This window comes from Dendrobates tinctorius, unplaced genomic scaffold (assembly GCF_039654945.1).
Source record: "Dendrobates tinctorius isolate UK_male_01 unplaced genomic scaffold, ASM3965494v1 ptg000027l, whole genome shotgun sequence".
NCBI lineage: Eukaryota > Metazoa > Chordata > Amphibia > Anura > Dendrobatidae > Dendrobates > Dendrobates tinctorius.
Genome location: NW_027361695.1, coordinates 6,814,132 through 6,837,490, shown reverse-complemented (window position 1 = coordinate 6,837,490; position 23,359 = coordinate 6,814,132). Strand labels below are relative to the sequence as shown.

The following is a 23,359-nucleotide window of genomic DNA, read 5'->3' as shown; positions in this document are numbered from 1 at the left end:
GAGCTGCAATACCAGACACAGCCTGCGCACAAGGTGGCACTGTTTAAAAATGAGACTTTTTTTTTTTCTAATCATGGATTACAAATGGGGTGACTTCCTGGAGAAGAGCGAGAGATGATGGGATCTGTTTGCAGCCAGCGTTGCCTTTAGCTTAGACGAGAACGAGTTATTACCCTTTTATTGTCAGGGAGAGGGTGTGGGGCTGGCGCCTCTTTAATAGTCTCCGCCCCTTTACCCGTCGTTATAGGTTTAGTGCTCCATATAGTGCTGGCTGGCCAGGATAATTTTACACATACAGAGTTTACAGCACGAGCGGAGGCGTCTACTTTATCCATGCCGAAGGCTTTAAAAAAGAAAATATATATATGGCTGTAATGAACTGCGCCGGGAACAATCGCCTGCGTAGATTTATTTCGCACCTTTAAAGCATCTTGGGAAATATTCAGCCGGAAGAGCACGTGTTGGGAGAAGGCTCGGAATAATCCGCTGCTGCCGCAATTTGAGATCTGGAGGAAGGAAAAAAAATAAAGCGCTGAAATTTACTGCGCTAATAAAGCGCCCATCTCCTGTCTTCAAACAATCCTTGCGCTGCCATCCCTCACATCTCCGGATTACGAGCTTACCAGCGGCGTGTTGTAAAATAACCCGTATCTCATTCTGGGCAGGAGCGCAAACACGGCCTCCTTAAAGCAGACCTTAAAGGGACATAAAAGCAGAGGGGATATTAGCAGAAAGGCCGTAAAGGCATGAAACACCAGCTCACAGACAACCTGTATTACTGCTGCACACAAGTTAAAACTGCTGTCGATGCACATAGCAGTCTCATATGTCCAGGAACTGAGCCAAATCTCAAGCTCTGTTACTTGAGAGGGCTGTTCCTTTTCATCAGCATTCTGCCAGCATTATAGGTGCTGGAACCTCCTTTCCCCTCACTTCTCAAAATGTATTTTTCATGCTGGTGTCCAATGGCTTGCCAGCTCTGAACTATAAGCCATACTGTATTATTATGTATGTGAGTAGTTTGATAGAGAGTAGACCAGGAACAGAAAAAGAAACACCCGGCCCCACTTCCACTAAGAAAAAAACTTGCCCCCACTTCTTGTAAGAGAAAGAAACGCCCCCACTTCCCATAATAAAAAAAACTTGCCCCCTTTTCTTGTTACCTACCCCCACTTCCTATAAGAGAAAGACTCACCCTCATTTTCTATATGAAAAAAACCCGTCCCCACTTTGTGTAAGAAAAAGGCTCGCCTCAGCTTACTGTCAGAAAAAGACTCGCCTCAGCTTACTGTCAGAAAAAGACTCGCCTCAGCTTACTGTCAGAAAAAGACCCCCCTGTCTTTCCTGTAAGAAAAAGACCTGCCCAAACTGCCTGTAACAGAAAGACATACCACTGTTCTTGTAAGAGAAATACCCATAACCCAGTTCCTGTAAAGAGACAAAAACTAAAAGACCTGCCCCTCGATCCTGTAAAAAAAAAAAGACCGCCCCTAGGTCCTGAAAGAGAAAGACCTGCCCCTAGATCGTGTAAAAAAAAAAAGACCGCCCCTAGGTCCTGACAAAAAGAGAAAGACCTGCCCCTAGATCGTGTAAAAAAAACACCTGCCCCTAGTTCCTGAAAGAGAAAGACCCACCCCTACTTCCTGAAAGAGAAAGACCTACCCCTACTTCCTGAAAGAGAATGACCCACCCCTACTTCCTGAAAGAGAAAGACCTACCCCTACTTCCTGAAAGAGAAAGACCCACCCCTACTTCATAAAAGAGAAGGACCCACCCCTACTTCCTGAAAGCGAAAGACCCACCCCTACTTCCTGAAAGAGAAAGACCTGCCCCTAGATCGTGTAAAAAAACACCCGCCCCTAGTTCCTGAAAGAGAAAGACCCACCCCTACTTAAAGAGAAAGACCTACCCCTACTTCCTGAAAGAGAAAGTCCCACCCCTACTTCCTAAAAGAGAAAGACCCACCCCTACTTCCTGAAAGCGAAAGACCCACCCCTACTTCCTGAAAGAGAAAGACCCACCCCTACTTCCTGAAAGAGAAAGACCCACCTTTACTTCCTGAAAGAGAAACTCGCCCCTACTTCTTGAAAGAGAAAGACCCACCCTTACTTCCTGAAAGAGAAAGACCCGCCCCTACTTCCTGAAAGAGAAAGACCCACCCCTCCAGAGTACTGAAGGAGATAGCAGAAAAAATTTGACCCACTCTCCATAATCTTTGAAAATTCCTGGAGAACAGGAGAAGTCCCAGAAGACTGGAGAAGAGCAAATGTTCTTCCTATCTTCATAAAGGGGAGGAAGGTGGACCCAGGAAACTATAGGCCGGTGAGTCTGACTTCTATACCAGGAAAGGTCTTTGAACAAATTATTAAACAACATGTATGTAAGTACCTAGATAAGAATGAAGTGATTAAACAGAGTCAGCATGGGTTTGTAACTAACGAGTCATATCAGACTAACTTAATTTCCTTCTATGACAGAATCACTGACTGGGTGGATCAGGGAAATGCTGTAGATATAGTATATCTTGACTTCAGCAAAGCATTTGACAAATTATTTCACACCATCCTTAATGAAAAAATGAATAAGTATGGAATGGACAAGGCAACTGTTAGGTGGATTCATAACTGGCTTAGTGATCGGAACCAAAGAGTGGTCGTAAATGGCTGCACATCCAGTTGGAAGAATGTCTCAAGTGGGGTACCACAGGGCTCTGTATTGTTCAACATCTTTATCAATGATTTAGATGAAGGAATTGAGGGTAAACTGATTAAATTTGCTGATGACACAAAGCTAGGAGGGATAGCTAATACTAGAGAATAGAGAGGATTCAAAAAGATCTAAATACACTGGAGCAGTGGGCAGCAACCAACAGAATGGTTTTTAACAGAGAAAAATGCAAAGTACTACATCTGGGCAATAAAAATGAAAAAAGCATATACAGAATGGGAGGAACAGGGCTAAGCAACAGCACATGTGAAAAAGACTTGGGTATACTAATAGATCACAGACTGAATATGAGTTAACAGTGTGATGCAGCAGCAAAAAAAGCAAATGCAATTCTGGGATGTATTAACAGAAGCATTCAGTCTAGATCACGTGAAGTCATTATTTCCCTCTACTCCTCTTTGGTCAGACCTCATCTGGAATATTGTGTCCAGTTTTGGGCGCCACATTTTAAAAAAGACATCAACAAACTGGAGCAAGTTCAGAAAAGAGCGACCAGAATGGTGACCGGTCTGCAAACCCTGTCTTATGAGGAAAGGTTGCAGGATTTGGGAATGTTTAGCTTGCAAAAAAGAGAAGACTGAGAGGAGACTTAATAGCTGTCTACAAATATCTCATTGGCTGTCACATTGTAGAAGGATCAACTTTATTCTCATTTGCACAAGGAAAGACTAGAAGCAATGGGATGAAACTGAATGGGAGGAGACACAGATTAGATATTAGGAAAAACTTTTTGACAGTGAAGGTGATCAATGAGTGGAACAGGCTGCCACGAGAGGTGGTGAGTTCTCCTTCAATGGAAGTCTTCAAACAGAGGCTGGACAGACATCTGTCTGGGATGGTTTAGTGAATCCTGCTTTAAGCAGGGGGTTGGACCAGATGACCCAGGAGGTCCCTTCCAACTCTACCATTCTAGGATTCTATGATTCTACTTCCTGAAAGAGAAAGACTCGCCCCTAGATCCTGTAAAAAAAAGACCCACCCCTACTTCCTGTAAGATAAAGACCCAGAAAGTCGACGACTTTCTTACCCGTTTTGAATCGTACACCTTTAAGTGCGTCACATCATAGTCTGTGAACGCTTTCCACGTCTCGCTAAACAAATCGCCATAGCCGTAGAAACTCTGCAAGGAAAACAGATTTTAGTGTTTAGCACCAAGACGGATCCTCTGAAATTCGCAGTCCATTCCTAAAATTCTCCAATAGGAGTTTAAAAAAAATGGGGGGCACCACTTCCCTACTTCCGAAGAAGCACCTAAATTAACCACAGGAGTCAAAGCAGACCTCCGACCGACCCCTCTCAGAAGGGACAATTGTCAAAATCCTACAGTAAAAATAAAGATTATTATTACAGTAAAAACCCTTTCTTAGGAGCATGGACCATAAACTTTTTTTTTTATTTTTAGGAACACGGTATTTTACACGAGTGTCCTGAAAAATTCGTCCAGTGTGAGTTTCTGCCTGTTTTATACTCCAGAGCTGCATTCATAATTCTACACACCTCAGTGATCAAACCGACCAAGATTACCAGCTGGCTCCATATCTTCTCTACCGGTTTCTTTTCTACGAATGCCCGTCCACCTGGGGTGGGAGATGAATCTTTCCTCTGTATCATCGGAGCTCATCTAAGCTGTTGGGGGCGTGTCTGACAACAAGTTTGTTGTCTGTTTCCATTAGCTACCGGCAGAATTGCGAATGCAGCTCTGGTGTAAAATAAATCTCTTTGCTAAAAGCTGCACCTGCTAAGGGGGCACATATTTTTCAGTATCAGAATAATGAATGGGATATGGCTGACAAAGTACCCAGAGCTGCCTGACCTGGATTAGAGAGAGTAGATGGTTGGGGAGGTGGATGATTATATCGGCCCAGCTATTATAATGGTTATTGTAATCCCTGACGTGGCGGAAGATTGTTCTCGGCCTCTGTGCAGCGACATGTCCCAATGGTGGAGATTGCAGAGGATTTATAAATCACAGTCTGGCCCAGAACACAACAGGGGACAAGAGGAGAACCATCTGCCCAGGGGAGATAAGCCTCTTACCAACGCCCCCGCTCCACGGCCCGTGAATGGACCCAAACCCTACGGGACCGGACGAAGCTGCTGAACACTACGAGGGGCGTGCCGACCTCTGCTATGGGGCAAGCGTTTTTCAATTTTACTACTAATTGAAAAATCCCGCTCTTTGTGCCGAAATCTCAGACTCTTAAAGGTCACCATCTCCGCCCCCCCAGACCGTTTATTCTGGGGGCAGTGAAAGGGGCTGCAGTAATAAATAAAACCCGGTTATCACAGATGGATTAGTTCTCTAGGGGGGACGACTAAGTCGTACGAGCTGAATTAACCCTATAGCAACAAGAAGGACCAGAAAATATTTAATTTTTGTCTATCGAGGGACGAGTTATGGATTTTTTGCAATTTTTGGGAGCATATACAATTTTTTTTCAAAATGCATGAAAAAAGCAGCACATATATATATATATATATATATATATACACACTGCTCAGAAAAATAATAGGGAACAAATCCTAATACATTGTGTTGTTTATTTTTTTGAGCAATATATATATATATATATACATATATATATATATATATATATATATATATATATATACATATATATATATATATATACATATATATGTATTTACGCACTACCGCATGATATAGAATTTTTGTCTTATGAATGGAATCACAAAATGACAGTGAAGACTGACACACAGGCCGACGAGTGGAAAAACCTAAGGTTAAAAAGGGAGCGTTTTTTGAAGGGTACAGCTTAAAGGTTTGGTCCAGCATAATTTTTGGCCCAAAAAATATAATCTATAAGTAGCAAAAAATATATAAGTATTCTCATAAAAGTAGGCAGAAAAAAAAGCCTGGGTCAGCGGCCAAACCTCCAAGATGCAAATCCACTGAAAGGTGCAAGAATGACTTTGCCCTGAACCTACGGATCAGAACAGGTGCCGAGGATGCCACCGGCAGGTAGGAAGTTGCCGGCATTCTCTGCACCTGTTCTGATCCGTGAGTCAGAGGCAACGTCATTCTTGCACCATGCAGATGAGATGGCGCCAAGACGGAGGATCGCAGGGTCTGGTTTGGTGTCTATGGGCTACTGACATGGCCACCAGACCAGAGTCCTGCATACGTTTTTGCTCTTCTCTTTTGCCGCTCCTGTATGGCGCTGTCAGGCCCCGGGCTTCCTCTTCTGTCGGTGATTGGCTGCAGGGGTCTCGTGTCCGTATGACCAGATCAGGATGTACAGAGTCAGTCAAAGGAGTGTGTATGGGAATAAGAGAGGTGCACGACATCCGTCGCAGGAGACGTAACGCCACCGATGCGGAAGTGAGCGGAGCTGGATCACCCCTATGACATATGTCATCCCCTGAGGAAGAAGTATGATGAACTTCGAAACGCATTGGGAATAAAAGGGTTAATTCATCAACCTGTTTATGGATATGAAATTTGTCTGGCAGCGCACTTAAATTCAAGAATTTTATCCTAAAAGTTTTCAGGATAATTTGGCACAGGAGAAATCCTACAAAATTCAGATGTGCAAGACAGAACGATAATGGGAAGATAGAAAAGACAGAAATAAGAAGCTGCTGGAAATGCGAAACTGGGGACTAAGCAGCTGCAAAAACTAAAAAGAGGAAATAATCTAAAATCTTTCTCTTCCCTCCTCTCCCTATAAAACATGTTCATATCGATGTCTCCTGAAAGCTTCGTCTTACACTTTGCAGTAAATCCCGTGGGTCCCAGCGCGGACACTTGGCAGGTCCCCAGCCCGTGTTCTCAGCCCCGTAACAAAACACAAGAATTTGCTTCCTGTTCTCACGCCCAAGAATAAGCACTGATATCCTCGAGGTTGTGTATGAGCCCCAGGTGGTAACGGATGATACGTACGGGGTCCGCGTGGCCGCGTCTCAGCTGACGGCATCGTATGACACAAGTGACGGCGGAAAAATCAGCAGCAAAATCAGACGCCCCCCCAATGGATCTGCTGCAGGACTGTGGGGGGATCTGATTGCCTGCCGATCACACCTATGGAAGGTCCTTCTACCCCACCCATAAAGAAATGTCTTACAGCTAAACAGTAGGACCTCTGCTTGCTAACAAGGAACGGAAACATTCTCGATTACTTCTGCCCTCCCAAAAATTCTCAGTATCGTCGGCACATAGATGATTTTTCCAAGAAAAGCTGCAGTCAGACAGGCACCGACTGCCGCGGGGAAAGGCAGTACAACATGACAGCCATGCTTGACTTCTCCAGTGGTTCTGCCTCATAGATGGGGGTCCTGGGAAGAAAAAAAAAAAAAGTACGGTACTTACCGTGTCCCACATAACAATATGGACGTCGGTGCTGAAGGAGTTGTTAATGTGCTGTGTGATGTAGAGGTTCACAAAATCGCAGAAATGGTGATACATATTTACACCTGCCACAGGAAGAAAAGGATGAGATCTGTAAGAGGGATTAACGAAAATATTCCTGTGAACGTAACAATTAAAAGGACCCAAAAGGTACCGGATTATTAGATATTCTGGATTACTGGACTGTTATGCTAAAGTCACGTCTTGTGATGTTTTCTTATATTTTTCTGCAACTTCGTGCTGGAAACCAGGGCGGGGTTGTCAGATGTTGAATTACAGGGATGGAACAGAGAGGTGTCGGTGTGAGCACGTCCCCCCCTCCGCTCCATTCATTGTCTATGGGACTGTAGGAGACAGCGGAGTGCAGCGCGCGGTGATCCACGGCATCTCGGAGAGCGCAGCCTGTTTTATAGAGTGCAATAATTACCTGCATCTAACTTCATGATATATGTCGGCTTCTCGATGATAACGTCGCAGTGTCCGTCTTCTATGGGTCTGAACGTTAGGGAGGTGAATGTCTGCAGCTCTGCGAACCTGGAATCACAAGAAATGCAAAGAATTTCACAGCAAGTTCAATCAGGTGAAAAGCTCAGGAGGAAAACACCCAAAAACTACATTGTGTGGATTATTATATAACAGCTCTAAGATATAAAGAAAAAAAAACAGAGATCACGGCAGGCAGAAGACATAAAACAATAATCAAAGAGGGGTCAAAACCACTCCTTCCTTCCTCTGTTTTTTCCCTCCCTTCCTCTTTCCCCCAATCCTTCCTCTTTCTCTCTTCCTCTCTTCCTTTCTCCCATCCTTCTTCCCTTTCCTTTTACCCTCCCTTCATTCTTTCCTCCCTCTTTCCCTCCCTTCCTTCTTCCCTTCCTTCCTCTCTTCCTTTTGCTTCCTCTCCCTCTTTCTCTCCAATCCTTCTTCCCTCCCTTCCTCTTTCCCTCTCTTCATTCCTTCCTCCCTCTTTCCCTCCCTTTCTCTCCCTCTTCCTTCCTCCTTCCCTCTCATCCCTCTTTCCTCCCTTCCTTTCTTCCTCTTTACCTTCCTTTTCCCCTCTCTTCATTCCTTCCTCCCTCTTTCCCTCCCTTCCTTCCTCTCATCCTTCTTCCCTTTCCCTCTCTTCATTTCTTCCTCCCTCTTTCCATCCCTTCCTTCCTCCCACCCTTCCTCTTTCTCTCCCTCTTTCCCTCCCATCCTTCTTCCTTTCCTCCCTCTTTCCCTCCCTTCCTTCCTCCTATCCTTCTTCCCTTCCTCTTTACCTTAATCCCTTCCTTTTCCCCTCTTCATTCCTTCCTCCCTCTTTCCCTCTCTCCCTTCCTCCTCCGATCCTTCTTCCGTTCTTTCTTCATCTGTACCTTCCTCCCTTCCCTTTCCCTCTCTTCATTTCTTCCTCCCTTTCCCTCCCTTCCTTCTTCCTTTCCTCCCTCTTTCCCTCCCTTCCTTTTCCCCTCTCTTCATTCCTTCCTTCCTCTTTCCCTCCCTTCCTCTCCCTCCCTTCCTCTCCCTCTTTCCCTCCCTTCCTTCCTCCTATCCTTCTTCCCTTCCTCTTTACCTTAATCCCTTCCATTTCCCGTCTCTTCATTCCTTCCTCCCTTCTCTGTATACCAACCTATATATCTGCGTTTTTAGCTGTTAATCTCAATCCATCTATATGCTAATAATCTTTTTTGCATCTTGGTTTCATTCCAAATTGTTGCCCCGTTTGCATTTTACAGGCTCTTTGTTTCCTGCACATGTTCCTTTTTGTTGTGCTCTGTGGTGATAGATCAGCTGAGAGAAGTTCAGGCGAAAAGACAGATAAAAAAAAAAAATGCATGAGCTCACTGATAGAATGTCAGTTAACTCAATCTGCTGCTACCAGCAGCCTGTGGAACGCAGAGGCCATGATGCAAAATTTGGAATGAAACTCAACTGCAAAAACTATTTTTTAGCCCCAAATGAATGCATTTAAGTAAGAAAACATTGTCCCCGAAAGCCCCCCCAAACCTGTTATGTGTCCCTCAAGCCCCATTATTTCTAGGACCCATCATGGCTGCTAGATAAAACCGGCACAAACAGACCAAGAGGAATACAAGGCGTCATCCATCCAAGGCAGAAATGACCACGTCCTAGCAGGTGACCCCCAGCGCTGAGAGTCTCTATGTTGGCTTCCTATAATAAAGCCTTGTGTAGAGATCTGCTCGCCTCCAGTATTTCCCAAGGAAACAAATTCTCATCCAAAATATTTGTTTTCTCCCCCAAAAAAAGCAGAATTAGCAAATCACACAATCAATGGCTACTGAAGCGAGACGCCAAGCACTCCCATTGATTCCCCGGCCCCGTGCGTCCATTAATTACAGCCGTCTGACTGTGATTTATATATGGCCGCAGTCTGATCACAAGGATGATTTGGGGGGATTTTATAAAGGGAGAAATTAAGGTCACGTTCTATCGGCGCTGGTGCAGGTGAGCCACGTACATCATGTTTGGGCAAAGGGTAGAAAGGCAATTACGGCATAAGGCCTGGGATCAGACGGCTGTATTGGTCTGGGTATATAGACTGAAAAATATGGCCGTCTGATCCTGGCCTAAGTTAGGCTTGAAAAGGAGTAACGGCACAACGCAGTATACATACCAGGACTGTAGGGGGCTCTTTCGATCACTTTGAGAGAGCAGTTTCTGTGAGTCCAGGTCACAATGGCCTCCGATCTCACCTTCCCTTGTAAAGTCTTCCCTAAATCTGTAAAGAAACAAATATATATATATGCGTAAAATTGATATGCTCACAGTCATTTTCTCCCTGTGCAATCCTCTTCACCCTCTGAAGAAGCACAAGCGAAACGCATGTTGGCGAATACACAGTGATCTTTACACCATGGACATTCTGGGCATGTAATAAAAAGGGTTTTCTGGTTTCGGAAAACTCCATGGTTCTGGAGCAGTGAATGAGACTCAGTGCTGGACCCAGAGAGGGTGAGTAAAGCACAGATTGTTTGTTTTTTAAAGCAAACTGCAGCAGAAAAAGAAGGGTTTTCTGAAACAGGAAAACTTCTTTAAATAAAGGACTAAGCTTTAAAACATATCCATCATGCGCTTTCCATCAACATCCAAAGGGGTATGTTAAAAGACCGCTGCGACCGATCAGAGACCACTGATCCGCTGCCGTTTTCACATTTCATCTGAACGAAAAGAAACATCCTGTGGGACAACATGGTACCGAGTGGGGATTATAATATTTTTTTACACCACCATGGACCCATAAAGGATATTACATTGGGACACCGCTATAGTAAGGAGCAGTACAGACCTGTCTTGTGATCGTCTAGGACTTCTTAAGTCTAAATACAGGTTGGTGGCTCGGCAATGCTGCAGGTGACTGGAACAGACCAAGAGAGAGTCTCCCTGGAAGAAAAGGACACGTCAGACAATCTGCATTAGCAGCAAGCAGAAGCCGAGCATGCCGAGAATACAAACCTTAGCAGCAAGCTGAAGCCGAGCATGCCGAGAATACAGACCTTAGCATCAAGCTGAAGCAGAGCATGCCAAGAATACAGACCTTAGCATCAAGCTGAAGCAGAGCATGCCAAGAATACAGACCTTAGCATCAAGCTGAAGCCGAGCATGCCGAGAATACAGACCTTAGCAGCAAACAGAAGCCGAGCACGCCAAGAATACAGACCTTAGCAGCAAGCAGAAGCCGAGCACGCCAAGAATACAGACCTTAGCAGCAAGCAGAAGCCGAGCATGCCGAGAATATAGACCTTAGCAGCAAACAGAAGCCGAGCACGCCAAGAATACAGAAATTAGCAGCAAGCTGAAGCCGCACATGCCGAGAATACAGACCTTAGCATCAAGCTGAAGCCGAGCACGCCAAGAATACAGACCTTAGCAGCAAGCAGAAGCCGAGCACGCCAAGAATACAGACCTTAGCAGCAAGCTGAAGCCGAGCATGCCAAGAATACAGACCTTAGCAGCAAGCTGAAGCCGAGCATGCCGAGAATACAGACCTTAGCATAAAGCTGAAGCAGAGCATGCCGAGAATACAGACCTTAGCATCAAGCTGAAGCCGAGCATGCTGAGAATAGACATTAATAGCAAGCAGAAGCCGAGTATGCCGATAATACCTTAGCAGCAAGCAGAAGCCGTGAATGCGAGAATACAGACCTTAGCATCAAGCTGAAGCCGAGCATGCTGAGAATAGACATTAACAGCAAGCAGAAGCCTAGTATGCCGATAATACCTTAGCAGCAAGCAGAAGCCGTGCATGCGAGAATACAGACCTTAGCAGCAAGCAGAAGCCATGCACGCGAGAATACATACCTGCTCACGGGGACCACAGAGAACTTCTGCTTCAGCCTGACGCTCCATGACATATCCAAAGTCTGCCTGCCTCCAAAATACTTCTTGAGCGCCCTCCAAGTTCCTTGCCCTGGGGAAACCGGATCACATGAATCATGAAATAACTGCTGGAATAACTACTTCTCATACATATTTCTCATGAGTCAAGATATCAGTGCCAAAATCTCTACTGCCAGTCAGAATAACAAAAAAAAAAAAAAAATCCTTACCTCTTTTATTTTTAAAGGCATATCCTATCAAATCAAATCAATGAGCACAATTGTGTCCCCACCTGACCAGGGGTTTGGATAGTAACGTGCCACATAATCCCTTGTCTTCCACCCTATCGGCCAATGCTGAACACTTCTACAGCGCTTTTACCAGAAGCTGCCACTAGGTGGAGCAGAACACACATAACGTTGCCAGGACTGAGAGATTGACGACGTATCAATATCCGATCGGTAGGAGCCCGTGGGGGTCTGACATCAGGCATTTCATTTACATTGCAGCTCTGCCCCTTGCTGAAATTAAATTGAGCTGAGATGCAGTAACTAGTAACGCTCACAACACTGCGCACATCCAGCTGTGGAGGGGGCTGGATGTCTGACCACCACGGATCTGATGTTGACCAGTCTTAAGGTGTCCTGAACAACCCCTTTAACCAGGTTACTTCTGAACATGATACCAGAAAACACTGCCATACGTTTCCGACACTTTGCCAGCGTTGTTTCCAGGGGTATTAAGCTAGAAAGGATGAGAGTGTATAAACAGTGGCTCTGTATATTTTTATAGTATAGCGCCTGTACTTATGTGCAGGGTATGGCAGGATAGTCCTTATAGTATAGCGCCTGTACTTATGTGCACAGTATGGCAGGAGAGTCCTAATAGTATAGCGTCTGCACTTATGTGCATCATATGGCAGGATAGTCCTAAAAGTATAGCGCCTGTACTTATGTGCACAGTATGGCAGGATAGTCCTAAAAGTATAGCGCCTGTACTTATGTGCACAGTATGGCAGGATAGTCCTAAAAGTATAGCGCCTGTAATTATGTGCACAGTATGGCAGGACAGTCCTTCTAGTATAGCGCCTGCACTTATGTGCATCGTATGGCAGGATAGTCCTAAAAGTATAGCGCCTGTACTTATGTGCACGGTATGGCAAGATAGTCCTTATAGAATAGTGCCTGTACTTATGTGCACGGTATGGCAAGATAGTCCTTATAGTATAGCACCTGTACTTATGTGCACGGTATGGCAAGATAGTCCTTATAGAATAGTGCCTGTACTTATGTGCACGGTATGGCAAGACAGTCCTTATAGAATAGTGCCTGTACTTATGTGCACGGTATGGCAAGATAGTCCTTATAGTATAGCGCCTGTACTTATGTGCACGGTATGGCAACATAGTCCTTATACTATAGCGCCTGTACTTATGTGCACGGTATGGCGGGATAATCCATGTGCACTAGATTGACAAAATCATGCCTGCATCCAGAGAAACATATTTGCACTTGATTGTATCTAGATATAATGTTGCATGAAACAGTTCATTTGCAAATTAAGAGCTTTTTATGACGTGTTACTCATTAAACAGAAGGTTGTGAAACAAGCACGTACCAGCCAGTGTCGAGCTCGTGGCAGGTCGGGTAGCTGAAGCGGCGCTCCTTCCTGCACGACGTCTCATAACCCCAGCAGGAATCTGACTGCGTTAGGTATTCCTGTAAAATACACGACCTGCTGATTGACGCTCCATAAACCTACCAAGGAGCATAAACTGGAGCAAAGTGCAAGGTTACTGCTGTAAGCCGAAAGGAAGAAACGGATTCGTTTTTTGAAGCAGTTTTAAGATAAGTTCATATTCAGTTTTTTTTATGCATTTTTTATGGGGCTAAAATCCACACCGAAAACTCTTCCGAGCCCTTCTGCAACAACATTCCCAATCATTTAAATTGAGAAAACTCAATAAAAGTGCACGTTGCAGTTCTTATATGTGTTTTTTTATTTATCCCTTGCGCTTTTAATGCATGGTAGAAAAATATAATACATTTTTTTGGCACAATTTCCGCACCTATATCGTTTTTTTTCCTGCCGAAACATTCCAAAAAATAAATCACCGCATGATATCGTAATCAGGAAACCATGGCAAAAACTCCAGCAAGATAACGTAAAAAACGCACGATATTCTAAAAGTGCTCCAAAAAAAAAAAAAAAAATGCTGTCTTTTAGATGTGGATTTTTCTTCAGGATAAATCCACGGCAAAAAAAAAAATGAATGTGTACACACTCTAATAATTTAACTTTTCAAAGTTTTCTTTAAAGTGGAAAAATCCTATGTGGCTTTCAAGCGAAATCCAGGCATTTTTTTTTTTACAAGGTTTTTCACATCTGACGGTTATCGAAAAGTTTGTTGATACAGTTTTGAAGGTTTTTTAAAGTTTATTCCCCTCCCCCCACGGTTTTTTTTTTTTTGTTTTGTTTTTTAAGACTTTTGACTTGACGATGCATCAAAGAAGTGACGTAATTTTTTTTTTCAAAACTCTCTGCGTGAACAGAAATGTGGATTTTCAGCTGACGTTAATAGGGAGCGCATTTGAAACAGATTTTGATGCAAATCTGCTTCAAAATCCACATACAAAACTCTCCCTAAAAGATTTTGTCCTCGCTGATTTTTGTTTGTTTTTTTTTTTTGCTGAATTTTTTGAAGCGGAAATTGAGCAGAAACTCCAAGTTTTACAGCAATTAGTAGAATGATTTGGAGAGTTTCTACTCAGTTTCTGCTCCAAAAACACCTAAAAAAATATTCTGTGTGAACACAAGCCAAGGCTAAAGTTGTAAGAACGTACCCTAAAAGGACAGCGGGGGTCCTGGCGGCAGAATTCGGCCACATCTTGATTATTGTGCAGGAAGCAGGGCAGGTGACCGGGAGGTAAATTGATCTTCTGAAAGTCATAGGATGGAGAAGAAACGTTCTGGTCGGCGACGGCAATCACGCTCCGAGCAGTGAGGATCACAACGTGTAGTAATAATCCGATGGCTGGATACACCATGACCACACTCAGCTTCTGGAAGTAAAAAGAGAAGGGAAAAATCAGACAAGAATTTTAATGGGGAAAGAAGAGCACACAAATGAAAAATGAGGGTTCTGCCTAAAATACCTGAAAAAACTCGCTGAAAAAAGGCCTGAAAGACTCGTCCTATTCATCTCTAGAGCAAAACCATTTTGCTGTTCTTTTGTTCAGTCTTTTTTTTCTGCTTCAGATTTTGAAAAATGCCGGATGGAAAAAAAAAGAAAGTGATTTCAAGCAGCATTTTTCAGGAAGATTGTGGAGCGAATACCCTCCAAAAAAAAAAAAAAAAAACCTCTCCATGAGCACAGCCCCTTAGTATCTTCATTCTTATTAGACTTTTATATTACAAGATTGTGGCCAAAAATCCAACAGAAAAAGACGCTACATGAAGGCGCCGTGAAAACATTCTTTAAAAAAAAAAAAGTCTCACCTTATCATATTTTTCTTTCCCAAGATTTAAAGGGCTGTTTTTTTTTGAGGGATGAGCTGTAGATTTTTTGGGGGTATACACGACGATTAATTTTTTTCAGCTGATACGATGAACAGAAACGAGGGATACTGTTCCCGATCGTTTACGATACTCACACACTCAGGTCTCTGCCCTGGTCTGACATCTAATCTAGATACCAAGGTAGAGTGGTCGGTTGGGTCCGGGCACCTGCTTCACCAATCCTGGCACCACAGGCACCTGCCTCACCAATTCTGGCACCCCGGGCACCTGCCTCACCAATTCTGGCACCACAGGCACCTCCCTCACCAATTCTGGCACCCCGGGCACCTCCCTCACCAATTCTGGCACCACAGGCACCTGCCTCACCAATTCTGGCACCACAGGCACCTGCCTCACCAATTCTGGCACCCCGGGCACCTGCCTCACCAATTCTGGCACCACAGGCACCTGCCTCACCAATTCTGGCACCACAGGCACCTGCCTCACCAATTCTGGCACCACAGGCACCTCCCTCACCAATTCTGGCACCACAGGCACCTGCCTCACCAATTCTGGCACCCCGGGCACCTCCCTCACCAATTCTGGCACCACAGGCACCTGCCTCACCAATTCTAGCACCACAGGCACCTGCCTCACCAATTCTGGCACCCCGGGCACCTCCCTCACCAACTCTGGCACCACAGGCACCTCCCTCACCAATTCTGGCACCCCAGGCATCTCCCTCACCAATTCTGGCACCACAGGCACCTGCCTCACCAATTCTGGCACCGCAGGCACCTCCCTCACCAACTCTGGCACCACAGGCACCTCCCTCACCAATTCTGGCACCACAGGCACCTGCCTCACCAATTCTGGCACCACAGGCACCTGCCTCACCAATTCTGGCACCCCGGGCACCTCCCTCACCAATTCTGGCACCCCGGGCACCTCCCTCACCAATTCTGGCACCACAGGCCCCTGCCTCACCAATTCTGGCACCACAGGCACCTGCCTCACCAATTCTGGCACCCCGGGCACCTGCCTCACCAATTCTGGCACCACGGGCACCTGCCTCACCAATTCTGGCACCACAGGCACCTCCCTCACCAATTCTGGCACCCTGGGCACCTCCCTCACCAATTCTGGCACCACAGGCACCTGCCTCACTAATTCTGGCACCACAGGCACCTGCCTCACCAATTCTGGCACCCCGGGCACCTCCCTCACCAATTCTGGCACCCCGGGCACCTCCCTCACCAATTCTGGCACCACAGGCACCTGCCTCACCAATTCTGGCACCACAGGCACCTGCCTCACCAATTCTGGCACCCCGGGCACCTCCCTCACCAACTCTGGCACCACAGGCACCTCCCTCACCAACTCTGGCACCACAGGCACCTCCCTCACCAATTCTGGCACCCCGGGCACCTCCCTCACCAATTCTGTCACCCCGGGCACCTCCCTCACCAATTCTGGCACCCCGGGCACCTGCCTCACCAATTCTGGCATCACAGGCACCTGCCTCACCAATTCTGGCACCCCGAGCACCTCCCTCACCAATTCTGGCACCCCGGGCACCTCCCTCACCAACTCTGGCACCACAGACACCTCCCTCACCAATTCTGGCACCACAGGCACCTCTCTCACCAATTCTGGCACCTCGGGCACCTCCCTCACCAATTCTGGCACCACAGGCACCTGCCTCACCAATTCTGGCACCACAGGCACCTCCCTCACCAATTCTGGCACCCCGGGCACCTCCCTCACCAACTCTGGCACCACAGGCACCTCCCTCACCAATTCTGGCACCACAGGCACCTCCCTCACCAATTCTGGCACCACAGGCACCTGCCTCACCAATTCTGGCACCACAGGAACCTCCCTCACCAACTCTGGCACCCCGGCACCTCCCTCACCAACTCTGGCACCCCGGGCACCTCCCTCACCAACTCTAGCACCACAGGCACCTCCCTCACCAATTCTGGCACCCCGGCACCTCCCTCACCAACTCTGGCACCCCGGGCACCTGCCTCACCAATTCTGGCACCCCGGGCACCTCCCTCACCATCTCTGGCACCACAGGCACCTCCCTCACTAATTCTGGCACCACGGGCACCTCCCTCACCAATTCTGGCACCACGGGCACCGCCCTCACCAATTCTGGCACCACGGGCACCTCCCTCACCAACTCTGGCACCCCCCTCACCAATTCTGGCACCACGGGCACCTCCCTCACCAATTCTGGCACCCCGGGCACCTCACTCACCAATTCTGGCACCCCGGGCACCTGCATCACCAATTCTGGCACCCCGGGCACCTCCCTCACCAATTCTGGCACCCCGGGCACCTGCATCACCAATTCTGGCACCCCGGGCACCTGCCTCACCAATTCTGGCACCACGGGCACCGCCTTCACCAATTCTGGCACCACGGGCACCTCCCTCACCAATTCTGGCACCACGGGCACCTCTCTCACCAATTCTGGCACCCCGGGCACCTCCCTCACCAATTCTGGCACCCCGGGCACCTGGCTCACCAATTCTGGCACCACGGGCACCTCCCTCACCAATTCTGGCACCCCGGGCACCTGCCTCACCAATTCTGGCACCACGGGCACCTCCCTCACCAATTCTGGCACCCCGGGCACCTGCCTCACCAATTCTGGCACCACGGGCACCTCCCTCACCAATTCTGGCACCACGGGCACCTCCCTCACCAATTCTGGCACCACGGGCACCTCCCTCACCAATTCTGGCACCCCGGGCACCTGCCTCACCAATTCTGGCACCACGGGCACCGCCCTCACCAATTCTGGCACCACGGGCACCGCCCTCACCAATTCTGGCACCACGGGCACCTCCCTCACCAATTCTGGCACCACGGGCACCTCCCTCACCAGTTCTGGCACCCCGGGCACCTGCCTCACCAATTCTGGCACCACGGGCACCGCCCTCACCAATTCTGGCACCACTGGCACCTCCCTCACCAATTCTGGCACCACGGGCACCTCTCTCACCAATTCTGGCACCCCGGGCACCTGCCTCACCAATTCTGGCACCACAGGCACCTCCCTCACCAATTCTGGCACCCCGGGCACCTGCCTCACCAATTCTGGCACCACGGGCACCTCCCTCACCAATTCTGGCACCACGGGCACCTGCCTCACCAATTCTGGCACCACGGGCACCTCCCTCACCAATTCTGGCACCACAGGCACCTCCCTCACCAATTCTGGCACCACGGGCACCTCCCTCACCAATTCTGGCACCACGGGCACCGCCCTCACCAATTCTGGCACCCCGGGCACCTGCCTCACCAATTCTGACACCACAGGCACCTCCCTCACCAATTCTGGCACCACGGGCACCTCCCTCACCAATTCTGGCACCCCGGGCACCTGCCTCACCAATTCTGGCACCACGGGCACCTCCCTCACCAATTCTGGCACCCCGGGCACCTGCCTCACCAATTCTGGCACCACGGGCACCTCCCTCACCAATTCTGGCACCACGGGCACCTCCCTCAACAATTCTGGCACCCCGGGCACCCCCTCACCAATTCTGGCACCACGGGAACCTCCCTCACCAATTCTGGCACCACGGGCACCTTCCTCACCAATTCTGGCACCCCGGGCACCTCCCTCACCAATTCTGGCACCACGGGCACCTCCCTCACCAATTTTGGCACCCCGGGCACCTCCCTCACCAATTCTGGCACCACGGGAACCTCCCTCACCAATTCTGGCACCACGGGCACCTCCCTCACCAATTCTGGCACCCCGGGCACCTCCCTCACCAATTCTGGCACCACGGGCACCTGCCTCACCAATTCTGGCACCACGGGCACCTCCCTCACCAATTCTGGCACCACGGGCACCTCCCTCACCAATTCTGGCACCACGGGCACCGCCCTCACCAATTCTGGCACCCCGGGCACCTGCCTCACCAATTCTGGCACCACGGGCACCTCCCTCACCAATTCTGGCACCACGGGCACCTGCCTCACCAATTCTGGCACCCCGGGCACCTGCCTCACCAATTCTGGCACCACGGGCACCTCCCTCACCAATTCTGGCACCACGGGCACCTGCCTCACCAATTCTGGCACCACGGGCACCTCCCTCACCAATTCTGGCACCACAGGCACCTCCCTCACCAATTCTGGCACCACGGGCACCTGCCTCACCAATTCTGGCACCCCGGGCACCTGCCTCACCAATTCTGGCACCACGGGCACCTCCCTCACCAATTCTGGCACCACGGGCACCTGCCTCACCAATTCTGGCACCCCGGGCACCTGCCTCACCAATTCTGGCACCACGGGCACCGCCCTCACCAATTCTGGCACCCCGGGCACCTCCCTCACCAATTCTGGCACCCCGGGCACCTGCCTCACCAATTCTGGCACCACAGGCACCTGCCTCACCAATTCTGGCACCACGGGCACCTCCCTCACCAATTCTGGCACCACGGGCACCTCCCTCACCAATTCTGGCACCACGGGCACCGCCCTCACCAATTCTGGCACCCCGGGCACCTGCCTCACCAATTCTGGCACCACAGGCACCTCCCTCACCAATTCTGGCACCACGGGCACCTGCCTCACCAATTCTGGCACCCCGGGCACCTGCCTCACCAATTCTGGCACCACGGGCACCTCCCTCACCAATTCTGGCACCACGGGCACCTGCCTCACCAATTCTGGCACCACGGGCACCTCCCTCACCAATTCTGGCACCACGGGCACCTGCCTCACCAATTCTGGCACCCCGGGCACCTGCCTCACCAATTCTGGCACCACGGGCACCTCCCTCACCAATTCTGGCACCACGGGCACCTGCCTCACCAATTCTGGCACCCCGGGCACCTCCCTCACCAATTCTGGCACCACGGGCACCTGCCTCACCAATTCTGGCACCCCGGCACCTCCCTCACCAACTCTGGCACCCCGGGCACCTGCCTCACCAATTCTGGCACCCCGGGCACCTCCCTCACCATCTCTGGCACCACAGGCACCTCCCTCACCAATTCTGGCACCACGGGCACCTCCCTCACCAATTCTGGCACCACGGGCACCGCCCTCACCAATTCTGGCACCACGGGCACCTCCCTCACCAACTCTGGCACCCCCCTCACCAATTCTGGCACCACGGGCACCTCCCTCACCAATTCTGGCACCCCGGGCACCTCACTCACCAATTCTGGCACCCCGGGCACCTGCATCACCAATTCTGGCACCCCGGGCACCTCCCTCACCAATTCTGGCACCACGGGCACCTCCCTCACCAATTCTGGCACCCCGGGCACCTGCATCACCAATTCTGGCACCCCGGGCACCTGCCTCACCAATTCTGGCACCACGGGCACCGCCTTCACCAATTCTGGCACCACGGGCACCTCCCTCACCAATTCTGGCACCCCGGGCACCTCCCTCACCAATTCTGGCACCCCGGGCACCTGGCTCACCAATTCTGGCACCACGGGCACCTCCCTCACCAATTCTGGCACCCCGGGCACCTCCCTCACCAATTCTGGCACCCCGGGCACCGCCCTCACCAATTCTGGCACCCCGGGCACCTGCCTCACCAATTCTGGCACCCCGGGCACCTCCCTCACCAATTCTGGCACCACGGGCACCTGCCTCACCAATTCTGGCACCCCGGGCACCTGCCTCACCAATTCTGGCACCCCGGGCACCGCCCTCACCAATTCTGGCACCCCGGGCACCGCCCTCACCAATTCTGGCACCCCGGGCACCGCCCTCACCAACTCTGGCACCACGGGCACCTCCCTCACCAATTCTGGCACCCCGGGCACCTCCCTCACCAATTCTGGCACCCCGGGCACCGCCCTCACCAATTCTGGCACCCCGGGCACCTGCCTCACCAATTCTGGCACCCCGGGCACCTCCCTCACCAATTCTGGCACCCCGGGCACCGCCCTCACCAATTCTGGCACCCCGGGCACCTGCCTCACCAATTCTGGCACCCCGGGCACCTCCCTCACCAATCCTTAAGCGCTCACACACCTGTTTAATAAGGAATATATTCTTGGACTTTGAGTGCGCTGCCAGACGAATTCAATAACCACACAAGGTTAAAAAAGTTAACCCTTTAATCCCTACGCGTTTCGAAGCGTAACGCTTCTTCTTCAGGGGTAGATCCCCGGGCACCGCCCTCACCAATTCTGGCACCCCGGGCACCTGCCTCACCAATTCTGGCACCCCGGGCACCTCCCTCACCAATCCTTAAGCGCTCACACACCTGTTTAATAACATCACACTAGGATTTGCTTTAATCATAGATTATTATTATGTGAGAGGATTATCAAGACTAGTTAAATCGATTATTGGAGCTGTTGCCCATAGCAACAGACTGGTAAAACTGACTATTAGAGCTCTTGCCAGTATCCACAAGTTGGTTGAATCGATTAATGGAGCTGCTGTCCGTAGCAACCAATCAGGATGGTGCTTTCATTTTTTCCATTAATGATAGCAGCAATCTGATTGGTTGCTATGGGTAACTACACTGAGCCCTGGGGAACGCTGGGAGTTGTAGTTTCGCGCCTCAGGCTGCCGATACATCACTGGAGCGCCTGTTGCATGTAAATGGCGACGACACCCGATATTCTCTCACCCGGGTCCTGCCGCTCAGTGTCCGCCCGCATCACCCCTCAGTCTCCCGCTGCAATGGATGGATCATCTGTATTGCTGGGGGGAGTCACCGCCGGAAGCCCGAGGAGGTGACAGGGAGGAGAGGCCCGCCCTGTGTGCAGTGACGGCAGAGAAGGGCGCAGCGGGCACTGTATGGGGCACCGGGGCAGAATAGGTGCGCGGCGCCCCCTGCCGGCCACTAGTGGTGACACGCCCCTGTATTCCGCCAGCACGTCCCCAGCACGGCCGGACGGGTTTCCCTTTCTGCCTTTTTTTTTTCTTTTCTTTATACACGAGACATCATAATTTTTATTTTTACTATTTATGACGTTGATTCTATATTTTCATCTACTGGATTTTAACGCTCCGAATATGAAAAATTGCCTCTTTATTGACATTTTGTTTCATTTTTTTCGTCTTATCGGCGACTCAATGGCTTTTCTATATACTGCAGCATCGCAGCGTATGGAAGAAGTGACGGTCTGCCGAGACTCTGCCTGCGGCGGCTGAGCTTCTCGGGAGAACACAAAAAATGGTGACCGGCGCCAGTTGTGATAACGAGTGGTTTGTTTCCCTGGCCCATCCTGGTGGCCCCCATCACACTCCCCACTGCCTATCACACTCCCCCGTGTTCAGTGCCCATCACACTCCCCGATGCCCATCACACTCCCCGGTGTTCGGTGTCCATCACACTCCCCGGTGTCCGGTGCCCATCACACTCCCCGGTGTCCGGTGCCCATCACACTCCCCGGTGCCCGGTGCCCATCACACTCCCCGGTGTTCAGTGCCCATCACACTCCCCGGTGTTCAGTGTCCATCACACTCCCCGGTGTCCGGTGCCCATCACACTCCCTGGTGCCCAGAGTCCATCACACTCCCCGTTCAGTGTCCATCACACTCCCCGGTGTCCGGTGCCCATCACACTCCCTGGTGCCCAGAGTCCATCACACTCCCCGGTGCCCATCACACTCCCCGGTGCCCATCACACTCCCCGGTGTCTGGAGTCCATCACACTCCCCGATGCCCATCACACTCCCCGGTGCCCATCACACTCCCCGGTGTCTGGAGTCCATCACACTCCCCGGTGTTCAGTGTCCATCGTGCTGTCCGGTGCCCATCACACTCCCCGGTGTCTGGAGTCCATCACACTCCCCGGTGCCCATCACACTCCCCGGTGTTCAGTGTCCATCGTGCTGTCCGGTGCCCATCACACTCCCCGGTGTCTGGAGTCCATCACACTCCCTGGTGTCTGGAGTCCATCACACTCCCCGGTGTTCAGTGTCCATCGTGCTGTCCGGTGCCCATCACACTCCCCGGTGTCTGGAGTCCATCACACTCCCCGGTGCCCATCACACTCCCCGGTGTTCAGTGTCCATCGTGCTGTCCGGTGCCCATCACACTCCCCGGTGTCTGGAGTCCATCACACTCCCCGCTGCCCATCACACTCCCCGGTGTTCAGTGTCCATCGTGCTTTCCGGTGCCCATCACACTCCCCGGTGCCCATCACACTCCCCGGTGTTCAGTGTCCATCGTGCTTTCCGGTGCCCATCACGCTCCCCAGTGCCCATCACACTCCTTGGTGTCTGGTGCCCATCACACTCCCCGATGCCCATCATTCTTCCTGGTGTCTGGTGCCCATCACACTCCCCAATGCCTATCACACTCCCCGGTGTCCAGTGTCCATTGCGCTCCCCGGTGTCTGGTTCCATCACACTCCCCAATGCCCATCACACTCCCTGGTGTCTGGAGTCCATCACACTCCCTGGTGTCTGGAGTCCATCACACTCCCTGGTGTCT

The 23,359-nt window shown here is 50.2% G+C and overlaps 1 protein-coding gene across 2 annotated transcripts in view; it reads right to left on the bottom strand.

The window, feature by feature from the left end:
* Nucleotides 1-21,776, bottom strand: part of EOGT (EGF domain specific O-linked N-acetylglucosamine transferase) — a 31,687-nt gene extending 9,911 nt beyond the window's left edge. The window contains exons 1-12 of one of the 2 annotated variants that reach the window (XM_073569739.1): nt 21,546-21,776; nt 14,569-14,665; nt 14,257-14,475; nt 13,031-13,131; nt 11,396-11,504; nt 10,383-10,477; nt 9,711-9,815; nt 7,524-7,630; nt 7,058-7,161; nt 3,755-3,847; nt 624-695; nt 420-506 (exon numbers count right to left, since the gene is read on the bottom strand). In XM_073569739.1, the coding sequence (XP_073425840.1) occupies nt 420-506; nt 624-695; nt 3,755-3,847; nt 7,058-7,161; nt 7,524-7,630; nt 9,711-9,815; nt 10,383-10,477; nt 11,396-11,504; nt 13,031-13,131; nt 14,257-14,460 (1,077 nt within the window). In that variant the 5' untranslated portion in view covers nt 14,461-14,475; nt 14,569-14,665; nt 21,546-21,776. The remainder of the gene's footprint in view (nt 1-419; nt 507-623; nt 696-3,754; nt 3,848-7,057; nt 7,162-7,523; nt 7,631-9,710; nt 9,816-10,382; nt 10,478-11,395; nt 11,505-13,030; nt 13,132-14,256; nt 14,476-14,568; nt 14,666-21,545) is intronic. The other variant, XM_073569738.1, reaches the window with a different exon arrangement.
* Nucleotides 21,777-23,359: the final 1,583 nt, after the last annotated feature.